Source organism: Mobula birostris, chromosome 17 (genome assembly GCF_030028105.1).
Source record: "Mobula birostris isolate sMobBir1 chromosome 17, sMobBir1.hap1, whole genome shotgun sequence".
In the NCBI taxonomy this organism is placed as follows: domain Eukaryota; kingdom Metazoa; phylum Chordata; class Chondrichthyes; order Myliobatiformes; family Myliobatidae; genus Mobula; species Mobula birostris.
In genome coordinates, this window is record NC_092386.1 from 28544726 (window position 1) to 28568105 (window position 23380).

General features: G+C 39.2%; 1 protein-coding gene across 8 annotated transcripts in view; it reads left to right on the plus strand.

The window, feature by feature from the left end:
- Positions 1-23380, plus strand: part of LOC140211578 (dmX-like protein 1) — a 199880-nt gene that overhangs the window by 78811 nt on the left and 97689 nt on the right. For 6 of the 8 annotated variants that reach the window (XM_072281438.1, XM_072281440.1, XM_072281441.1 and 3 more), the window contains 7 exons: positions 1128-1251; positions 4806-4847; positions 5415-5534; positions 7669-7878; positions 10127-11845; positions 15819-15929; positions 17623-17792. In XM_072281438.1, coding sequence (XP_072137539.1) covers positions 1128-1251; positions 4806-4847; positions 5415-5534; positions 7669-7878; positions 10127-11845; positions 15819-15929; positions 17623-17792 — 2496 coding nt within the window. The remainder of the gene's footprint in view (positions 1-1127; positions 1252-4805; positions 4848-5414; positions 5535-7668; positions 7879-10126; positions 11846-15818; positions 15930-17622; positions 17793-23380) is intronic. The other 2 variants (XM_072281439.1, XM_072281443.1) reach the window with 1 other exon arrangement.

A 23380-nucleotide genomic window follows, 5' to 3' on the forward strand; every position in this document is an offset into this window, starting at 1 on the left:
ATGTGATTACAACCAGTTGTCTGTTTTAGTTGTTCACAGAAATTAATATTGGCCAAAGCACTGGGGCAGCTTCATTGCAGCTCTTCCAATAGTGCCTTGGAATCGAGGAAAGGGCAGACAGGGCCTTGTTCAAAGCCACAACTGAAAAGCAACATCTTCAAAATGTCATGGTCCTTTATTACTGCACTTAGAAAGTCTCCTTGGATTATGTACTCAGATTGCTGAATTGCATCAGTAGTTTATGACTCAGGTGCCTGTGCTATCAACATTGCTATGATCCATCTTTAAGTACCTTCAGTATTCTAGCTTCTACCATCCTCCAGAGTAGAGAACTCCAGAGATTCACTACTCTCTGCAGGAGGAAATCCACATGCACCTTAATTGTTGGCAAAATATTGTGAGGTTTATGGGCCTGTATTGTGTTCTGTGTTCTACGTTCTATTCTAACCGTCTTTCTTTTAAGTGATCAGCATTCTTCAAACCAAGTTATCAAGCTTCTCTTAATGCCTCCTCCTGCCATAAAACCATATTGTCTTAATTTTATTTTATTAAAGTTATTGATTGTTTACAGACGCTAGCATATTCCCTGCAACAGGTGTTAAGAGGAATACTCTATAGCTTCCCAATTGTTGTCTCCCTCCCTTTCTGAACAGGAGGTTTTCAATCCACTCACCCTCCCAGAAACCTGAATTTTATAAACCTCAACCAAAAGCTCTATCAACTTTGATGTCACTTCCTTTAAAACCCTTGGATATTGGTCATTGGGTCCTGGCAATTTGCCCTTAGTCAGATTAGTTTTTCTGATAACTTTAGAGGATTGTTACAAGTTTTTTTTTCCATAGTATTTGAATTTTTTGTCTTTTCCTTTATTTTCCTCTTTCCTTCTCCATTTTCTCCACTTAGTACTTTTTGTTCCTCTTTGTTTTCCTCCTCTCCAAATACCTGTTCTCATTTGCAATCATTTGTGATTATACTTTGTTTTCCCTTTCAAAATTGTTAATCCTTTCAATCACGTGTGCTACAGCCTTTTTCAAATGTTCTCATTTTTCTTTTTATAATTTAATTGCACCATGTAGGAAGTATTTATTTGTTTTATTTGTAATTATTTAAATTTGGCTTTATTTTAGTATGGGAAAGAGACACAGTTGCTTCATGTCTTTAAAGAGGATTTTATATTAGTTAATCAACCCGTGAAAAGGCAGAAAAAAGAAAAAATCGCTACGAACAAAGCCAGTCTACAGCAAAAAACAGGTATAAAGTTTTGCTTAGTGCTATCTATCTAGAAAACTTCTGGAAAATCATAAAAATTCATATGCTGTAAATCTGAACAAAAACAGAAAATGCTGGAGGCATTGAGCTGGTTCTGCAGCATCTGTGGAAAGAGACAGATTTAGTGTTTCAGATAGAAGACAGTTGTAACAGTCGAAATTGAGAAAATGAACAAATATCAAGTTAGAGGAATGGGCAAGGCTAGGAAAGACAACGTGATTATATTTGATGAAATCAGGTTTGTTGACATGATCCCAGTAATTTGGAAACCATCTGTTTAATACATTATTGAGTAAAACTAAAGGGAGCAAAAACAGGGACATGGTAAAGTTGTAATATACAGGTCAGAGTTGTTGCAGAAAATTGAAGGGGAAAGAACAATGCTGGTAATGTCCAGCAGATCAGTCAGTGCCTACAAAGACAAAAACTAAGGTAATATTCAACATGGATAACCTTTCAGTATAAGTGATCAATTCTGATACAAACAGGAGAAAGTGAATTATTTGAAATGGTTGAATTTGATATTGGCCTCTGAAGACTGCAACATGTCCATTCAGATGAGGTACTACTCCTTGAGCTATTTTGAGCCATGTTGAAACCATGTACAAGGTTCCAAACAAATAGATCAGAGAGGAATGGAAAATAAAGTGACAAGCAACGGAATCTCAAGGTCAGCCCTGTGGGTATTTGCAAAGTGGTTACACAAAAGTTGCTGGATTTCCTGGTGCAAAAACAAAAGACCAAATCATGAATATTGATAACAATTTACTAAGTTGGATGAAGTCCAAGTGGATTTCTGTTTCACCTGGAAGGATTGGTTGCATCCTTGAATGGTGGGAAGGGACGAACTAAGAGTAGTTGTTATATCTGTGGTTGCAGGGCAAAGGTTCATGACAAGGAAGTGGTTGGTACATGTGGAAGAGTAGGCCCATAAAGCGATGCTGTCTGACCTGCTTAGTCCTTCCAGTATTTTTTGTTTTTATTGATATTTTTATCTGGATGCTTTTGTAAACAAAATAATTTTCAATGTGTGAGTTGATATTTCTTTGTTTATTCTTTGTTTTTCATCTGTTTTGCTTTAAACACTGCAATTTAACCAAAGTGTTTTGGACTTGGTTCACTTTGGGGTTTTTTTTGCTATTTTTAGTGTAATCTGATGTGAATCTGCTGCTGAACTTAAACAGCTTACTAATAAATAATAAAGTTACTAATAAAGTTCTTAAAAATATGTATACAATTCTCACATTTCAAATTCTAAAATTATTTTATTGTATAATATATTACTTGGGACTCCATTTTTGTCCAAAGAAATGTACTGTAATCTTCTTTTAGTAGTGGACCTTATCAACTTTTGTTGATATCTACTGAAAAGATTGTCATTTCTAAGTCTTAGTTGACTTCAGTTTTTGGTAAAGCAATTCATTTAATTCGTATTCGTGCTGTCTGATTTGCAATATGGCTTGCTTTGAGATTTTTTGGAGTTCACAGATATGCTTTATGAAAGCAAGGAGAAATATTGATTCATTTTCCCAAAGTTAAATTACAGTCTCCAAAATGCACTCAATGTTTTAATCTGCAACTGAGGAATGTGACATAGTGGTTAAGTTGATGACCTGTTATTCCAAGTGCTTGAACTAGTCTATGGCAGCTAAGGAATTTAAATTTGGCTGATTAGATTTTTTTAAAAAGAGCTAACTGCATTAGTGATTACAAAGCAATGAGAACGTGGTAAAAATCCATCCAGCTATGAATATTGTCAAGAAAGGAAAACGGCTATTACCAGCCACAAGCCTTTATCAGAACAACAGCAATATGGTTGACTTTTAACTTTTGAACCTTTGGTGCAGCAAGCAATCCCGATGCATCAACAAGAGTAGTATTGTATAACTCCCCAGATTTTCAATCAGCCACCATGTTTGAGCACATAAACGGTAGCTCTAGCCCATTCAGCGGACCGAGTTCTCCATACAGACATCTGGGAACTTGGTATTTCAATTGAAATCAGTGATCATTAAGGTAATGTTGCTCTGACGAGAGTGATAGTTCACACAAAGGAAGGCATTTGTAGTTATTAGTAAGGCAAATAATTTAAACCCAGGACATTTTATAGGAGTTGATGTGTCTAACCATTTAAAGTTGGATTATCAATGATCGTTCAAAGTAAGTTTATTATCAACGTGCATTTATACTGGTCTGAGATTGGTTTTCTTGCAAGTATACTTAGAAAATCCAAGAACCATAGTAATGCCGCATAATGAAATGCCGCACCCAACAAGATGGACAAACAATCAATGTGCAAAAGACAAATTGTACAAATCAAAAGAGAGAAAAATAATAATAAATAAATAAGCAATAAAACTAGTGAACATGGGCTGAAGAGTCCTTGAAAGTGAGCCCATAGGTTGTGGGAACAGTTCAGTGGGCAACTGAAGTGGAATGAAGTTATCCCTACTGGTTAAAGAGCTCCATGGTTGAGAGGCAGTAGCTGTTCTTGAACCTCATAGTGTGAGTCCTGAGGCTCTTGCACCTTCTTCCTGATGGCAGCAGTGAGAAGCATGACCTGGGTGGTGGTGGTGGTGGTCCCTGATGATGGATGCTGCTTTCCTGCGACAGCGCTCCAAATAAATGTGCTCACTGGAGGGGAGAGCCTTGCCCATGATTGACTGGGCCATATTCCTACGTTTTGTAGGAATTTTTATCCCTTCTTCATAAGATGAATGTTTGAATCTGATTACAATAGTTCTTCCATTTTTACCAAAATACAACAAGATCTGAGCAACAATGCAGCATACACTGAACAGTGACTAGTATTATAATGTTGTACGAGTGTCATATAAGGGCCAACTCCTACAATGGAAGCTATGCATAATGTCTTGGACATTGTGAAGCTAGTATAACTGACTTCTTTCCATATGAGAAAACTTACTGTAACAACCCACAAATATGGTGGGTGCAAGACTTGGTTAAAGGCTGGGCTGTCAGTGTCATTCTTCCTATTATCTAATCACTATCTTCAACACACTAGCCAGGTGCAGGAAGAAAGACTTTTTAAAACATTTGCCTGGATAAGTTCAACTAAAATTAGCATCCAATACAAAGCAGCCCACATAATTTAACATTTTCTACCTCATCTCAAACAACAAAATCTCCAGCCACCACAGACACATCTTGGCTTTAATGCATATTGCCTATAAAATGTATCGCAGCAGCTTGCACTTTGTTTTGCTCTCTTTTTGCCCGACTTAATTTATTTTTTATATATGCTTACTGTCATTTATAAATTTTTATTATATATTGCAATGTACAACTGTCACAAATTACAAATTTCATGACGTATGCCAGTGACATTAAGCTTGATTTTGATTCTCATTCTGCCAAAGCATATTTGACTGCTCCTTCTAAACCCTTAACCTGTTTTAGGACTAGGATGGAAGGATCATGAGAAGCCACTAAATGGTTGCACATTTCTGACAATGTATCTTTTTTTTTACTGGATTCATTCTAAATTCTGGAACGCCCTCCCTACTAAATTACAGGAAATCCTTCACTGGATGAAAGCACTCTTAACACTTTTGAAGGTGGGCAATAAATAATAATAAATAATATCCATATCACATTACTGCATTAAGGTCAGTTATGCACACTATACAGTATATTCCCTGACCCGGGGGGTGGGAGTGGAGGGGCGGGAGGCTTTTTGAAAAAATTAATTTAGCATGGTAACAGCATTGAAAATATAAGAGCTTTAATGAAAAATTAAGTATATTTATGGTGAATGTTTCAGAGATCAGAAGCTATTTATGTAGTTTAACTATTAATGAATACAAAATGAAATGTTTGCATAATGTTCTTAATTCCACAATCTGTGTAATTTGTCCTTTTCAAGCATAAGTACAATATCTCATTATTTCCCTTGTACAATTCAAATTCTTTGGCAATTTAACCAAAACCCTTCTTTGAATAGTTTGAATTTTAAGCATTTGAATCAAATGGTGTGTTCTGTCAAATTTTTAATTTAAAATATTAAAAATTTTAATTGCTTTGACTGCACCATTGAAATATTTGTTTCACTAGTTCCTGTTAATGCTCTTTTGTCTAGGCAGTGTGTACAATGCTCTAAATAATCAATTTCTGTTAACCTACAGAAAAGCCACAAAATGGATTTTCTGAAAAATTCTTCTTGGTGGTAATTGAACACAAGCAGAACAGCCATTCATTGCTGCATATGTGGCATTTACACCTGAAATCTGATCCAATCTCCATTGGTAAGTGCCGTTTATAGTTATACTTAACGTAGAAGTTGCATGAAATACAGTCAATCAAATCCAAACAGAATTGAACAAATAATTGAACTGAATGTTGGCCTATGTCCATCCATTGTGCTAATACTTGATGTGAAATTCCTAGTAAGCTTTAAATGTAAACTGCTTTAGTAATTTTAAACCTTAGTCAAGCCTGTATTGAACAGACATTGATTGATTCCAAAGGAATGTGTTAATTTTTGGTCACCTTTTAAAGGTCACTTTTGTAACCATATCACATTTCAACAGTTTTAAATCTATTACTGCAGGATGTAGATCTAAAAATAATATACAGAATTGTCAAACAGAACTAAAATTTGGATCAGATTGTTTGCAGGTGTATCCTGTAGATAGGTACTTCTGCCAAGAAAACTATGAAGATATTATATTCTTTGAGGTCAACACACTGGAAAAATTATATTCCCAAGTTATCTTGTTGCTGTAACTAATTTATTTAAAAAGATAAATGCCATCTGTTTGTTGTATCTTGCTTTCATTTGTAATCGTAGTTTTATTTTTAAATAATAATACCACTACCATGAAAACTAATATATAAATTTAGCTTTGAAAATTATGTTTAAAAGATCTAGAACCATCCTTTATCCTTAAAAAGCTGTGAAAAACAAACTAACAGATCAAGCAGCATCTCAGATGAGAACAGACAAGTACAAACCTCACTTTCAAAACGATTTTTTTTTAACTGACGATAAGAGCTGGTAAAAGGAACAAAAACATTTTTGTCCAATATCTGGCCATCATAGACTTCAGTGACCTAAATTATGTTCAGATTCATAGAAATGTACAGGACAGAAATGGGCCCTTTCGTCCATCTAGTGTATGCCTAGACATCAGCCTACGCTGGGACCATAGCCCTCCATACCCCTACCATCTATGTACCTATCCAAACTTCTCTTAAACATTGAAATTGAGCTCAAGTGCACCACTTGCACTGGTAGCTCATTCCACACTCTAATGACCCCTAAGTGAAGAAGTTTCCCCTTATGTTCCCCTTAAACTTTTCACCTTTCATCCTTAATTCATGACCTCTGGTTGTAGATCCACCCAACTTCAATGGAAAAAGCCTGCTTGCATTTACCCTATCTATACCCCTCATAATTTTGCACATCTCTATCAAATCTCCCCTTAATCTTGTGTTCCAAGGAATGAAGTCCTAACCTATGTGATCTTTCCATATAACACAGGTCTTCCAAACCCCACAAAATCCTTGTAAATTTTCTCCGTATTCTTACAACCTTATTTACTCTTTCCTGCAGGTAGGTGACCGAAACTGCACACAATACTGCCAATTAGGCCTCACCTATGCCTTATACAACTTCAAGATAACATTCCATCTCCTGTACTCAATACTTTGATTTATGAAGGCCATTGTGCCAAAAGTGTTCTTTATGACCCTATCAACCTATGACACCACTGTCAATGAATACTGGACTTGTATTCCCAGATGCCTTTGTTCTACCGCACTACATCACTGTGTAAGACCTACCCTGGTTGGTCCTCACACGTGTCTGCATTAAATTCCATCTGCCATTTTTCAGCCCATTTTTCCACCTGATGTAGATCCCACTGAAAACCATGATAGTCTTCCTTGCTGTCCACTGTTTATTGCTGATTGATTGGGTCTGATGCTCATACTCTTCCATTCCCATACTTAAACTATTAAGGATGCATAGATAAAATCTTCTTGGACATCTGACTCCCAAGTGGAGTCTAGCAAGATGCATTCCTAAGGTTCTGCCTTGGGACAGCACTTGACAGAAGCTAGGGCTTGGGGCAGAACCAAGAATGGCTTTAGTATGAATGATGGAACAACTGAGGTTCCCATAAGAAATGGTCCAATGTGTAGATTCTGTCTTGAATATAAAGAAGTAATTGGCAAAAATGTATTTCACGCACTAATTCATTTATGCCATGGACTATGTATTCTATATTACTATATGAAAATTCTTTATGTGGGAAAACTTTTTCTGATATAGCATGTACAATACAATAGCATTTCTTGACAACATAGCAAAGTATGTAAATTGATTATGATATTTACAGTATGCCAGTTGAATTTAACTAATCGATTTTGTTTTAGATCACTCCACTGAGAATTCTTTGGTACCTCCAGAGGAACAGAATGGGTGTTCTTCTGAAAAATTGTATTCTCCTTTCTTCAAAAAATACCAGGCTTGTAAAGCAAATTTACAGAGCGCCAGTCGACTAGCTGTCATCTCAACTAGAGTTTATAGCCAAGAATTATCTCTGCCAGAAGGTGTTGAAATTATCAGAGCCACTCCTTCTGCAGGTTAGTTTGTACTCAGTTAAAATAAAATATAGTGCTTTAAATTTATTTATTTTGCTACCTGACTGTTATGAAAATATATTTTACATATGCATACTCAAATACTACATAATATATGTTTCATATCATGTACATCTGAAACAAAGGTAGACAGAGCTGAATACCACCAAATTGCTGTACGGAAAAGGAACCTGGATTAGCAAAATGGGCTCTTTGGCTCTTTTACCAGATGCATACTTCCTACAGTACTTTTTCCTTTATAAATTATATCCACATTCTTTCTTTCCTTCCTTCAAAAAGAATGAAAGAGCATTATCATCTCATGACTGACATTCATCCCTTGGAAGACACCTTAAGAACACCCTATCTTGATGTTGTCACATTGCTTTATATGATATTGTTATGTATAGATTAGTTGTATTGGCACGTTGCATCAATAACTTCAAAAATACAGGATTGGTTATGAAGCTTTTTGGGAAAATGTCATTCCAAAATTTTATTTTAAATATGGCTTTTGTTTTTCATTTTTAATTATTTCCCATAGATTCACAGAAACCATAAAATGAGTAAAGCTAAGAAAAAATAAGATTTAAATAGTCCATTAAAGATTTCAGGCAATTGGTAACATTTTATCTTTGTTGATTAAATTCATGTTTTACCCTAAGTAAGGGAAAATTTTTCCAAAGCTGAATAAATATTCCCTGGAGTTAAAAAGGGAAGAGTTGCATCAATGCATACACAGATAATGTGGCATTTCTTTCAGCATGGTGATTTCATTTTACAGTTTGTCAGGTTTTATTTCCCAAGAGTTTTCCATTTTATTTATCCACAAGATATCTGAAACAGGACCAGCAGGTTTAAGTACATATTGTAAATCTAAAAGACCTCTGTTATTTGTTCTAAGTACTTTCATTATACTATCTCACACTTTTAAATGAATACCAGTTAGATATGTATCCATTCAAACTGAAGGCTGAAAGGTGATCCGTACCTCCAAATACAGTTGCTGCCTCCTTAAGAGATTTGCTTTGGAAACTGAGAAGCAGATTTTAAGAGCCCTTTCCCCGCCACCCCCCCCCCTCCCCCCAGTGAACCAACAGCTGCAGTACTGATCGTAATGCTGTGAGGAAAAAATTCTATGGAGTACATTTCCACAGGAATTATAACATGGGATTGAGTGGGAAATGGGGTTATGTGTTTAAAATCTGGGTCTTTGTTGATTTGTATGGATGAGTGTTAATGTATTTGTTGACTCAATCCGCATACTGTTTTTAAATCCTATTGTCTCCTTGTGACCCTACAATTTAACTAATTATCTAATGCTGAAGTACTTCAATAGATTTCAATAGGTACATTTAATGTCAGAGAAATGTAGACAATATGCATCCTGAAATTCTTTATCTTCGCAAACATCCACGAAAACAGGAGTGCTCCAAAGAATGAATGACAGTTAAATGTTAGAACCCCGAAGTCCCCTCCCAGCTCCCCCCTCCCATGCACAAGCAGCAGCAAAGCAATGACCCCCCCCACCAGCAAAATAGCATTGGCACCCCCCACCGAGCACTCAAGCATGTAGCAAAGCATCAATAAAGACAGACTTGTAGTACCCCCAAAGACTACTCGTTCATCAGGTAATTTGACATACTACAGGCTCCATCTCCCTAATAAGGGAAAAAAGAGGTATCCCCGTTTCACGGTGAGAGGGGAGATGTAACAAACAACTTGCCAATTTATGGTGTTAAAAGTCTGTTGCATCACTTTTTCCGAGGTCTCTGCCCAAAGAACTAGCGTCTCTGGGCACACAGCCAGCAGCCACGAAAATCCAGCACCCTGAAGGTGCACTAGTGTTCTCGGCCACGTCCTTAGCATATCAAAAAACGGCCAGTTGTGAGACCCCAAGAGGGGGTCCCACTTCCGCAAAGAACCAAAGACAGCTAATAACTCCAGGTCAAGGTCTTCAAAAGAACCCTGAAAAGGAAAAAAAAAGAGAGATATTAAAGATAGAAATAGAGCTGTTTCCAAAGATGCCTTAGGCGACATCGTCCTCTAAGCTCTGCCCTACTTGAACTGTCCCACAGATTTATTTATAATTGTGATTGGAAATTGGTAAGCAAAGTATAATTTCTGTGAGGTGTATTCTGATCAGATTTTAAATATCCAAAGCTGGCTAACCTGGAGTGGTCTTATGTTACTAAACTTAAAACAGTGTTTATTTTTCTTTGCTAATTTTCATGTTTTCTCCATGTTGCAGGACACCTGAGTTCATCATCAGTTCATCCAGCATGTCTTGCTCCATATCTTTTGGCAACTTCCTGCACTGATGGAAAAGTTAGATTCTGGCGTTGTAGGGTGTCAACTCCTCTGACATCTTCTGCAGCTGGGAATGGAATGGAGAATGAGCTAATCTATTCTTGGGAAGAATGGCCTCTGCTGATCGAAGAAGGACTTCAGAATAGCAGTGCTGTTAGTGTACCAGGAAGGCCTGTGGATGTCAGCTGTTCATACACAAGCCGGCTAGCAGTGGCTTATAAGAAGACAATGCCAGTTTATGAGCATTCCAATAAGCACTTCACAATGCATGTGGGTATATTTGAATGTGAATCAACTGGAGCCTCTCAATGGATTCATGAACAAACAATCCACTTGGATGACTTTAGTCACACAGGTGCAATGTTGGATCCAAGAATCAGCATAGATAGTAACCTGGTCCTTTATAACAAATGTCGTTTGAATTTGACCAGTGATTATCAAATGACTTTTGATGCAAAACCTTTGGTTCACCTAGACTGGGTTTCCAAGGAGGACGGATCACATATATTAACAATAGGAATTGGATCTAAGCTTCTCATGTATGGGCAAGTGTCTGGAATAATACAAAATCAAACAAAGAAAGAAACACCAGCAGTTTTCTCTTTGTCTCTATGGGATAGTGCCAAAGAAGTATCTCAATCCAGATGGGTGCTTCTCAGAAGTCTGGATCTAGTTTCTTCAGTTGATGGATCACTGTCACTGCCAGTTTCTCTGTCTTGGGTACGTGATGGCATCCTAGTTGTGGGTATGGATTGTGAAATGCATGTTTATTCACAATGGCAACCTCCTGACAAAATGGATTCAATGATAACTGAAGCTGAAAGTGCCAGCATTCCTTCAATGGTTAGTTTGGCGAAGTGTGCTAGTACTAATGGATCCAACCCAAACCTGTACAGGAAAAGCCTAGCAAGATCAATGACAGGGCTAGCTCAGAAATTTGGTGGAAAAAAGGTTCCATTTCTTTGGAATATTGAGATGGAGGACTCTGGCCTTTTTGAAGCATCTCATGATTTATCTCCCACTCTGCCACAGTATCATCCCTTGCAGCTTTTGGAGTTAATGGACTTGGGTAAAATTAGACGGGCCAAAGCCATATTGTCTCATTTAGTAAAATGCATTGCAGGAGAAGTAATCACTGTTAGCGATACTGAAACCAGCCATGAACGGCGACTGAGATCTTTGACAATTAGTGCAAGTGGCAGCACAGCAAGAGATCCCTTGACCTCAAATAAGGGTGCAAATCCTGACTACACAGAAATAGACTCTATACCTCCTCTTCCTTTATGCGCACTTTTAGCTGCTGATGAAGATATTTCTCATACTACCTTTGAAAAGCCAAGCAAACATGCAAATTTTGCCAAGAAAAATGAAAGGGTTTCAACAGGAAACAACTATGATGAACTTTTTGCGACGTGGAATATTGGTGCAGATGATCTTAATAGTTTTGATGATGATGAAGGCAATAAGCTAAAGATTATTGACCTCTCCCAGTACAGTCTTACCTACTTTGGTCCTGAGCATGCTCGAGTGCTATCTAGCCATTTGCTTCATTCCAGTCTGCCTGGTCTTACCAGTATGGAACAGATGTTTTTGATGGCATTAGCAGACACTGTGGCCACTATCAGCACTGACATAGGAGAAAGCAGAGAGAGAACCCAAGGTAAATTTGCAGCTTTGTTTAAATTTAAAACCATTGTGAAAAATAGGATCTGGAATTCATTTTGTTTATTGAACTATCTATGTGGATCACTTTAAAGACAAGTTGGACAATTTTGAGGAAGATATGTATGCTTCTCTTTTAGAATTTGCTTTATTTGTCAGGCAGGCATTTTAATAAATGCACTGTAATTTTTTAATGTGTTGCTATTCCTTTTTGGACCAAGACTGCAACCCACACATTTCCTTTAGAACGTGCAGAAAATCAGTGTATTAAAAGGGTATTACATTGACCGAATTGTGGTGCAACATAATTTGTATGGTAGAGTCATTATTTTCCCAAGGAATATAATGATACCTAATTTGAAATGGAGCAATCATGCCTGTCACGTGGGATATCATATGTGCCTTGGCAATATCACATTGATGGGAAAAGATTTAAAATATTGATAAATCGAAAGGAAAATTATAGTTACTTACAGTTCTCTATATTAACTATCTTATTTAACCTCTGAATTTTCTATTCCGATAATGCCATTATCTTACATTTTGAAAAAATTACCTTGTGACATTGCATTTTTGGATTGTTCTGAATATTTAAAGCAATTCAAGCATATCAAATCAGTGTTGTTATGCCAATACGAGCATTTGATTTAAGGCTAATATTATTTCAAACATGCTTTTGCATGCAACTTGTATTCATTAAATTTAAATACTTGCTGATGCTGTTTCTGTTAAACCATTTATTAGACACTGGAAAGGAATAATGAATAAGTGAGGTTCTTGTTATTAGTGGGTTGAGTTAAGAGAGTCCATTGGACCTTATAGTAAATATAGGTTGACTTGATTAGAATTTTAGGTATTATGCCATTCTTTAATTAGATGGAAGCAGGAATACAAAATGAGCAAATGGATGGAATTGTATCTGAGAGCAGCCATCATCTCATTGATGGATGTCTGAGAAACTACAGTACACATAATTCATTGCTGAAAATAAAAAGGAATAAAATTGCTTATTTAATGTAATACATTATTGCTATAGGTTTTAAGATATTAATTATAAAGTAAGATTGATTCAATTTGGGTCTTAAAATGTAATACATCTGTAATTACCAGACAATATGTTGATTGTGTGACAGTTTAGTAACTCACAGGCAGCAGGAGAGATTTAGGAGTTCTCTTGCAGCTTTCAGTGCTAATAGGACTGAGAGAGTTCATGGAAGGTGGGTGCTCATGAATGGAATCGAGAACTGGCTTAATCGTTGCATTGAATGTTTGGTGATTTGGTAGTTAATGAGAACCTTTATTGAGCCAGGCATCTAACAATCTGAAACTTCGGTACTGAAGTTCTTACATAGCAATTATTCTAGTAACTGCTGGTCAGTTAATTGAACATTGAGATCCATTATGTTGGCCACCACTTGCAAGTTCCCACTATATACGCTCAGTGGCCACTTTTAGGCACAGGTGTGGACCCTGGTGTGATCTGCTCCTGTAGCCCATCCACTTCAAGGTTCAAGGTGTTGTGAGTTCAGAGATGCTTTTCTGCACACCACTGTTATACACGTGGTTACTTGAGTTACTGTTGTTTTCCTGACAGCCTGGCCATCCTCCTCTGACCTCTCATTATCAAAGCTTTTTCACCCACAGAACTGCCAGTTACTGGATTTTTTTTTTGCTTTTCGCACCATTCTTTGTAAAGTCGAGAGACTGTTGTGTGTGAAAATCCCAGGAGATCAGAAATTTCTGAGACACTCAAACCACCCCATCTGCCACCAACAATCATTCCACAGTTAAAGTTATACAGTGGCATGCAAAAGTTTGGGCACCCCGGTCAAAATTTCTATTACTGTGACTAGCTAAGCGAGTAAAAGATGAACTGATTTCCAAAAGGCATAAAGTTAAAGATGTCACAGTTCTTTAATGTTTTAAGCAAGAAAACTTTTTTATTTCCATCTTTTACAGTTTCAAAATAATAAAAAAGGAAAAGGGCCTGAAGCAAAAGTTTGGGCACCCTGCATAGTCAGTAGTTAGTAACACCCCCTTTGGCAAGTATCACAGCTTGTAAATGCTTTCTGTAGCCAGCTAAGAGTCTTTCAATTCTTGTTTGAGTGATCTTCACCCATTCTTCCTTGCAAAAGGCTTCTAGTTCTGTGAGATTCTTGGGCCGTCTTGCATGCACTGCTCTTTTGAGGTCTATCCATAGATTCTCGATGATGTTTAGGTCAGGGAACTGTGAGGGCCATGGCAAAACCTTCAGCTTGTGCCTCTTGAGGTAGTCCATTGTGGATGTTGAAGTGTGTTTAGGATCGTTATTCTGTTGTAGAAGCCATCCTCTTCATCTTTGGCTTTTTTACAGATGGTGTGATGTTTGCTTCCAGAATTTGCTGGTATTTAATTGAATTCATTCTTCCCTCTACCAGTAAATGTTCCCCATGCCACTGGCTGCAACACAAGCCCAAAGCATGATGGATCCACCCCCATGCTTAACAGTTGGAGAGGGGTTCTTTTCATGAAATTCTGCACGCATTTTTCTCCAAACATATCCTTGCTCATTGCGTCCAAAAAGTTCTATTCAGAAGGTTCAAAGGAACATCTAAACAAGCCTGATGCATTTTGGAAACAAGTCCTGTGGACTGATGAATTTAAAATAGAACTTTTTGGCTGCAATGAGCAAAGGTGTGTTTGGAGAAAAAAGGGTGCAGAATTTCATGAAAAAAACCCTCTCCAACTGTTAGGCACGGGGGTGGATCGATCACGCTTTGGGCTTGTGTTGCAGCCAGTGGCACGGGGAACATTTAATTAAATACCAGCAAATTCTGGAAGCAGACATCACACCATCTGTAAAAAAGCTGAAGATGAAAAGAAGATGGCTTCTACAACAGGATAATGATCCTAAACACACCTCAAAATCCACAATGGACTACCTCAAGAGGCGCATGCTGAAGGTTTTGCCATGGCCCTCACAGACCCCTGACCTAAACATCATCGAGAATCTGTGGATTGACCTCAAAAGAGCAGTGCATGCAAGACGGGCCCAAGAATCTCACAGAATTAGAAGCCTTTTGCAAGGAAGAATGGGTGAAAATCCCCCAAACAAGAATTGAAAGACTCTTAGCTGGCTTCAGAAAGTGTTTACAAGCTGTGATACTCGCCAAAGGGGATGTTACTAAGTACTGCCATGCAGGGTGCCCAATGCTTCGGGCCATTTTCCTTTTTTGTTATTTTGAAACTGTAAAAGATGGAAATAAAAAAGCTTTCTTGCTTAAAGTATTAAAGAAATATATCATCTTTAACTTTATGCCTTTTGGAAATCAGTTCATTTTTTACTCGCTTAGCTATTCACAGTAACAGAAATTTTGACCAGGGTGCCCAAACTTTTGTATGCCACTGTATAGCTCTCGTTACATGCACATGCAGTTCAACTCTTTGAGTGATTGTGCAGAACGTTTGAAGTTAATAACTCATCTCCTTCTACCTTAGGTCACAAACTTATCAATCACCTCTGCCATGGACCACTTTCTGGAGGTCCAAGACGCTGAATCCTACAAAGAAAGGATCTGTATGCTTCCACAACCACTGGACTAAATGTGTAAATGTAGGAGGGGACTATGTTGAAAAATAAATGCTAGGTTTTCTAAAATTGACTCCTTCTACCTTAGGCCACAAACCTATCAATCACCCCTCGGATTGTCCATCTACACTTGCCCAATAATCAATGGCTTGCTCTGCCAATTCAAAGAGTGGTTGAAGTCACCTACGTGGATTTGTAGTTACCAGTAGGCCGCAAGAAGTAATTGACAGATTTCCTTCCTTGAACAGCATCAGTCAGGACTTCCTTGAACTTGACAGCACAGTAGATTTTATTGTCAGGATTACTGTTAGTGGTTATCATTTTGTAAATTCCAGCAACGTTTCAGTTCTTGAAAATTAAAATGATCAAAATGTAAAGAAAATGCATTATTTATATTTTGTAGGTGGTGAGACACTTGATGAATGTGGATTAAGATTTCTTTTAGCCATGAGGCTACATACATTTCTATTGACATCACTACCTCCTGTTTATCGAGCACAACTTCTTCGACAAGGTAAATCCAATGCATTCCAGTTAAAGGAGTAATCAGAGGCATGAATTCTGTATAACTGATGCTTTAACATATGGAAAGCTATTGCTACCTTTAGCTGTTTTTTGTTTTGGTACTTTATATGAATTTGTACCCTGTTTGCTTTTGTGATGAATAGACTTTCTTCCATGAAGAATAAATGGATTTTCAAAAATCTTATTTGAAAATGGTTAAATACAGCAACAGTGACAGCAAAGCTATCGGTGTTTACAGCCATTATGAAACTGACAGCAAATTAAGGATTTTTATACATGTATTCTTTAATACAGGAATCCTAAAGTTGTCATGATTGGTTTAGACATGTCTCTGGGCTGTGTTATTTGCAACCTTGTCCATGATAATTACAGAAATGCCACACTGAAATTGATACGAGTTTAAGGTATTTACTTGTACTTCCATAGTGCAGTGTCCTCCAAATCTCTTTTAGATTATTTCAAAAGTTTAAGTTTTCTTTTTTATGGGATCTGGCCTTTTTCAAAAATGCAGTTAATTTTGTGAAAGTACTCACATTATTTGTTTTGCGCAAGGAGTTCGAAGTTTTAGAACATACAGCAAAGAAGTTTGTTGTTTTTCCAAGGCAGGACAGTGGGAAATTGGAGGTATATTTTCAGTGACATTTCTATATATGAGCAGCTCCTGTTTCATTGAACACAATGTCTTCTTTATTCTTGGCAAACTACCTGGCTGTTTTCAAAAAAAAAATTGCATGGGTGTGCATATTTGTGTGCATACATCTGTGTTGACAGTTCTTAGTACAGTCAATCCAAAATTTAATGGATTGCTTCTTAATGGGGAGCAAATTTTTAAATTTAACATTTATTATACTGTTTTTAAAAAATTAAGATTTTTTAAATTCCTCATTGTTATGCTGTATGTAAGAATTCTCAGTGTAATTTGTTGTTTGGTAAACTTGATGCCAGAGCAGTTGGGTTGCATTGATTCCTTTGAACTAATGCTTTGCACTACCCTGTATCAGTAAAGAGGAAGCTAGAAGATCTTTGTACATCAATGGTTAGCATTATTGCTTCACTACTGATGTAACTATGGACCAGATTTCCTTTTGTCAAGTAGAAGCCAGTGTTATGATTGAAGTGGTATAGATGGCCTGAAAAAGAAGAGTTATTTCTAGAGCATGGTTCTTCAGCTAGAATCTTTTCGGACCCTATTACCTTTATCGTATCCAAGGCTGTCAGAAGAGTCCAATTCATGAAAAACAGACTTCTGTGAAAGGCAGGATGAATCAACAGTCAGTACTTTTGTCTGAAGAGAGCTCAGTCTTGTCTTTTGTGTCTGTGCTTGGCTCCTCCTTCACTAAGAATGGAGGTGTTTGTAGAGTTATTCCCAAGATGATTTAAAAAAAACAACCATATGGGTATGGAGTTCCATGCATCTGAAAGTGAGTAAGTATGGCAAATATCCTTCCCTCAAGTTGGTTTTACTCCAATAATATTTAATCTTTTTCAAAATTCTCTAAGTATGATGATTGATTAATTTTTCAGCTGGAATATCAACCCAGTAGTTAGTTGCTTGTACAGTACTGTACTGTTGCTTTGGATTTCCAGCATTTGCAGACTTTCTTGTGTTTATCATTATGTTGTCATACCTTTTAAATTTATGTAGGGCATCATGTTTAAATGGATATAATTGTTTATTATAGGTTTGTCTACCTGTCATTTTGCCTGGGCCTTTCATTCAGAAGCAGAGGAGGAGCTGCTAAACATGATTCCTGCAATGCAAAGAGGAGATCCCCACTGGTCAGAGCTTAGATCCATGGGAGTAGGGTGGTGGGTTCGCAGCACAGTCATTCTTCGTAGGTGTATGGAAAAGGTAACACTCAATGTTTTACTTTGGAATGTTTATTAATAAACAGAGTGCAATAACCTTAGCTGTATGATAGTGCAACTGGAATATTTATCATTGACTTACTCTGAGTTTTCATGTTGGCCAGCAACACTTGTAAGCTCCACAACTCTTCATCTGCTACATTGGTGACTTCATTGGCGCTGTTTCATGCACCCATGCTGAGCTCATCAATTTTATCAACTTTCCCCCTAACTTCCACCCTGCCCTTAAATTCACTTGGTCCATTTCTGACACCTCCCTCCCTTTTCTTGATCTCTCCGTCTCCATCTCTGGAGACAAACTGTTGACAGTCAATAGCCCACATTTATCTTCATTATACCCTGTGTCCTGTAAAAATGCTATTCCCTTTTCTTGTTCTTTTGTCTCCTCCGCATCTGTTCCCAGAATGCAGTTTTCCTTTCCAGGGCATCAAAGATGTCCTCCTTCTAAGAACAGGGACACCATTGATGCTGTCCACCTGCATCTGCTCCATTTCTTCGACAAAGGCACTCACCCCTATCTTCCCACCACTTGAACACCCAGAGTTGTTCTTATCTACCACCCTGCGAGCCTCCACATCCAGTACATCATTCTCCACAACTTCAGCCATCTCCCAAGGGATCCTTCCACCTAACATCTTTGCCTCACCACCCCCCCACACTTTTTGCAGGGATTGTTCCCTTTGTGGTTTCGTTGTCCATTTGTCTCTCCCCACTAATCTCCCTCCCTGCATTTATCCCTGCAAGCAACCAAAGTGCCACACCCGTCCTTCCTCCCACACCTCCATTCAGTGCCCCAAACTTCCATTCTAGGTGAAGAAACACTTCACCTTCGAATCTGCTGTGATTGTTTATTGTGTCTGGTGCTCCCAATTTGCCTTCTACAATAGTGAGACCCGTTGTAAATTGGGGGACTGCTTCTTTGAACACCTCCGCTTCATTCGCCAAAAGCAGTACTCCCCGGTGGCCAAACATTTTAATTCTGATTCCAACTCTGACATGTCAGTCCTTGGCCACCTGTTGTGCCACAAGAGGCCACCCTCAGGGTAGAGGAGCAACACCTTATATTCCGTCTGGGAAGCCTCCATCCTGATAGCATGAATATCAATTTCGCCTTCTGGTTTAAAAAAAAATCTCTCTCTCGACTCTCTTCTTCCATTCCCCACTCTGGCCTCTTACTACTACTCAACTGCCAATTTCCTCCCCCGGGTCCTCTCCTTCCCTTTCTCCTATGGTCCATTCTCCTCTCCTATCAGATTTTTCCTTTCCAGGTCTTTATATTTCTTACCCACCTGGCTTTACCTATCACCTTTTAGCTGTCCCCCTTCCCCTCTCCCCACGTTTTTATTCTGGCGTCTTCCCCCTTTCTTTGCAGTCTTGAAGAAGGGTGTCAGCCTGAAACGTCGTCTGTTTATTCATTTCCGTAGATGTAGCCTGACCTGCTGAGTTCCTCCAGCACTTTGTGTGTGTGTGTGTGTTGCTTTGGATTTCCAGCATCTGCAGAATTTTTTCATGTTTAACATTTATAAGCTACTTCAAATTAGAAAAATTAAATTACTATGACTAATTCCTTTTGGAGGAGTCTTGCCATTTAAATCACAATGTTAAATCATAATGATCATTTTCATTGGATTGTTAACGAAAATGTTGGAAAAGAGGAAAGGAGGGAAATGGGTGAAATGTAGAGAAGAGCAAGTGGAGAAAGTCATAAGAAATAAAGGTGGGCGAGGAGGAGGCAGTCGGGGAATGAGAGTGGGAAACAAGGAAGAAGTGACAGGAGGAAAGGAATATCATGGATAAAGTGAAGGCAATTGTGAATGTTATCTTTGTGTGGAGCAAGAACGACAATGGAGTAGTACGAATAAACGTTTTTACTGAGTCATGCCATACCTCGTGCACAACACCCAGTCGATTCACCATGCTATCAAACAGTTGTTTGCGCACCTGCCACATTCGCGCAATGGATCAGATGTGGTACATCACTCCCCCCGCCCCTATAGATGGGAACCACAATTGAAGGGAGTAAATGAGGTATACTGAGAAAAATGATGCAAATCTATCCAACTTGGTACTGGTTAAGTGGTTGGTGCACTTTTGTAGATCACCACAGCGGGCAACTTCTCTCTCTCTGCCATCCTGGTTAGCTGATGTTGAGTGCATTGAGCAGAGAATCTCTCCTTCTCTTGATGAAGCGTCCATTGGTTCATCTGCTGGGATGCTGGCTTCATCAGCAGAGGGTACTTCTGTAGCTTTCCTGGGTCCCCTTCCAGTTTGCTGTCATATTTGATCCAAATATTGCCTAGCATTTCGGTTGGTCTGTCCGTCACACAAATTCTGATACTGGACCGTGATAATGCTGGATGATAGTCATTAACCAGTTATCTTCCTGCAAGATGTGTGTGCGATGTTTGTCTTTGGGCTGGGTGTGCACATCATATATATGTTTCATGGCTTCTTGGCTTGCTGCAAAGAATAGGAGATCTGATCTGCTGCATAAGGTGCACTTCATAATTAGCGGATAATCCACCTGTAATTTAATTTGCAAAAACCCAAACTGGCTTTTGATGCTTGCAATCAGACCATTGGGCATAATTTTCCATACAGCAATGATATCTTTGTGGAGGCTTACATGATCTCTCTGGAGACTGTAGACAATCCACTGGCAAAGATGGATATTTACAGAAGGAGCTCTTGTTCCAGTGCTGTCTGAATCATTGGTGATGGGGATGGCTGAATTTGTGTAAGGCCTCTCTTGACTGTCTCCCCATGGTGAGCTATGAAACATGCTTTGTCGTCCCAGGGCAAATCGTGCTTTCCGGATCGGCAATCGCCTCTGATTTGGGCCGACACTTGTCTGCCAGGCGGCACCTAATTAATTAGCTCGTTTATTTCAGCTTTTTTTCTTAAAGATGTGCTGGGTACGTCCCGGCTACCGCTGCACCACTGCGTGCTTCGCGACCCGGAGGTTGGGACCACTGGGGTGTCATCTAATCGTCGTCTGTTTCCATCAGGGCAGGCAGGTCATCTTCTTCTATCTCTACCTGCCTCGATGTTGAAGATCGAGGTTCGTCGTCTGCTGTGGCTGATGTGGAAGGCTTGAAAAACGACAGTATGCTTGACTGCTTACCCTCGCGCATTTTTCTATCATACAGTTCTTTGTAAGCACTCAAACCATCCTGCAAATATGCCCTAAACGTACGTACCCTTTCAAAATTAAAGTTTTACTTTTCTGCAATCATTGCAGTGAAAATCTCACGCACTTGCTTCACGTTCAGTTTCTGGACGATTTCACTTTCGATCCGTTCGCTACTATATTTGGTTTCGGTTGTTATCCTTTCTGCTTCCATTTGCATCAGCTCTTCATCTATCAGTTCTTGGTCATGGGATGCCAAAACCTCTTCAACATCACCTTCGTCAACTTCCACAAGCCAAATTCACTTGGTCCTTACTTCGTTCACCACGATCAAAATGCTTAATTATGTCTAGTTTTACGCTAAGTGTAACACCCTTACGAGCTCTTTTCGGCTTTTCCGATACCTTAGAACTCATCTTGCTAACAGATGCACAAAATAAATCGACATAAAGCGCAGATGCTTACAGGCACGTGTTTAAGCAATGCCGGCTAGAATGCGCTTCTGGGGGAGGAGCTTTGGCAGCTCGGGGTGTGCGCTGCCTTTTTATCGCGCGCTGCCTTTTTTCGTAACTGTTGTAGCGTGAATGAAATTACCGGAGAGACAGAGTCACTGGTAGATACAAAGCAGCTTCTTTATTCAACACAACAAGGTACAGCAGGCATCTTAACAGATGGAGACGCTTTCCGCAGAAAGGTCTGCTAGCTAAAATGTGGGCTCGATATTTATATGCTAAGCACAAAGGCAATGGCTACTTAAAAAGTTACAGACAATGCTTCCTTTTGAAATTACATACAAACATCACACCTTCGGATTTCATCCTTTCCTTCTGACGCCAACATGTCTGTGTCGGTATCCGCAGCCTTTAGTTCAATCCACAATACATTTATTTGGCATTTTACGTGCTAACATAGAAGATAATTAATAGTCATAATGTATAGATAAGACTGTCTTCGAAACTACAGCATCAGGCACCAGAAGCATCTGGTATTTACACCTTTTAGGAAGCCCATTGTGGTGGACTCAATCCACAGTCCTTTGTCAAACAGTTAAAATAGAAGTCTGGTGGCCAAAGTCATTTAAGTGTTAACAAATCATCTACCCAAAAAGAAATCCACTCTAACAGTCCCTCCTCTTGGCCCTCCTGGACAAATTAAATTTGTATCAGGAAAGGCCAATCTAAGAGGATCTGCTCAAATAGGGCAGCAAAAATGCCCTGTCTCAAAATTTTCCCCCAATTTTATGTACCTTGATATCTATCCTAGCATTACCTACCAAATGTTAAGCAGAGAGACTGTTCCAAGTCTTTAGGAATGCAGCTCCTTTCATGTGCCTGCAGGCTGACTGCATCTTAAATCACATTCCTTTGTCTTTGGCCCTTTATCCCCTGGTCGCTGAAACTCTCCTTCCAGGAGCACCCTCGGGCTCTCTCATCTATGTACAGGAAGGGGTTGGGGTGGCCTCTACGAAAATGTCTGCAAGGACCTCTCCCCGGTGGCACCCCCTTCCGAACTATCTGGTCAATCACTGGCTCAACTGCTGAAAAGGGCCCAGCTCCTTAGACTGGGGGTGACTGCTTCCAGATGCCGTGTGCAGTCTGAAATGCCATCGAAGTGGTGGAACTTGCCATCTCTGCTTTAACTCAAAAGTCCCTCCCCATCTATTTCCCAAATAATTTTCTATACTATAAAATTAATCATCTACCTTCAGCAACCAGCCTTCTTTACAGAGTACCATCGTCATCACACTTTAGCTGGCTATTCGTGGTTTTCCGACACGTTCTCAGTGTCTTCTGCCACGCTGTCAGCGTTTTCTGCCTTTGCATTTTCTCTGGGTATGTTTTCATCAGCTGTGGTCAAGTCTGCCATGGCCGGCTGGTGTTCCTCTCTTAGGTTCTCTGTAATTACATGGTTACTGGGTACACTTGGTTCCCCACTCCTTCTGTGGGAGCAACAAGAGGGTGAGTCATATGCTTTAATCTGGGTCCAGTGTTTCCACTGGCTGCCTCGCCAATTCTGTACACAGACACACATGTCATTGGCTAAGAGTACCGTCTGTGGTCCTATCCACCTGGGGGCAAACCCTGGCCTTTCTGGCAGCACCCTCACCATAACTTGGTCGCAGGGCTGTGGAAGAACTATCCCCTTTCCCTCTGGCTCTTTTTGATCAGTGATTCGCTGTTGTTGTTTCGCTCGGTCCTTTAATACTTTAAATTGACAGTAACTTTTCCCCCTGCTTTTTGCCAGGGGCCCTGTGAAGTCTATCTGGATGTTTTCCCAGGGTCCCCTCGGCCGAGGCTGATTTGCCAGCTGTAGCTTTCTGCCCTTACCAGGGTTATGCTGGGCACAAATGATACAACGGCGGCAGAATTTCTCAACATTCCCATGTGTCCAGCACCCATCTGGTCCCTCCTTCGCTCCTTTTCTCCTCCATTTTTCCTTCT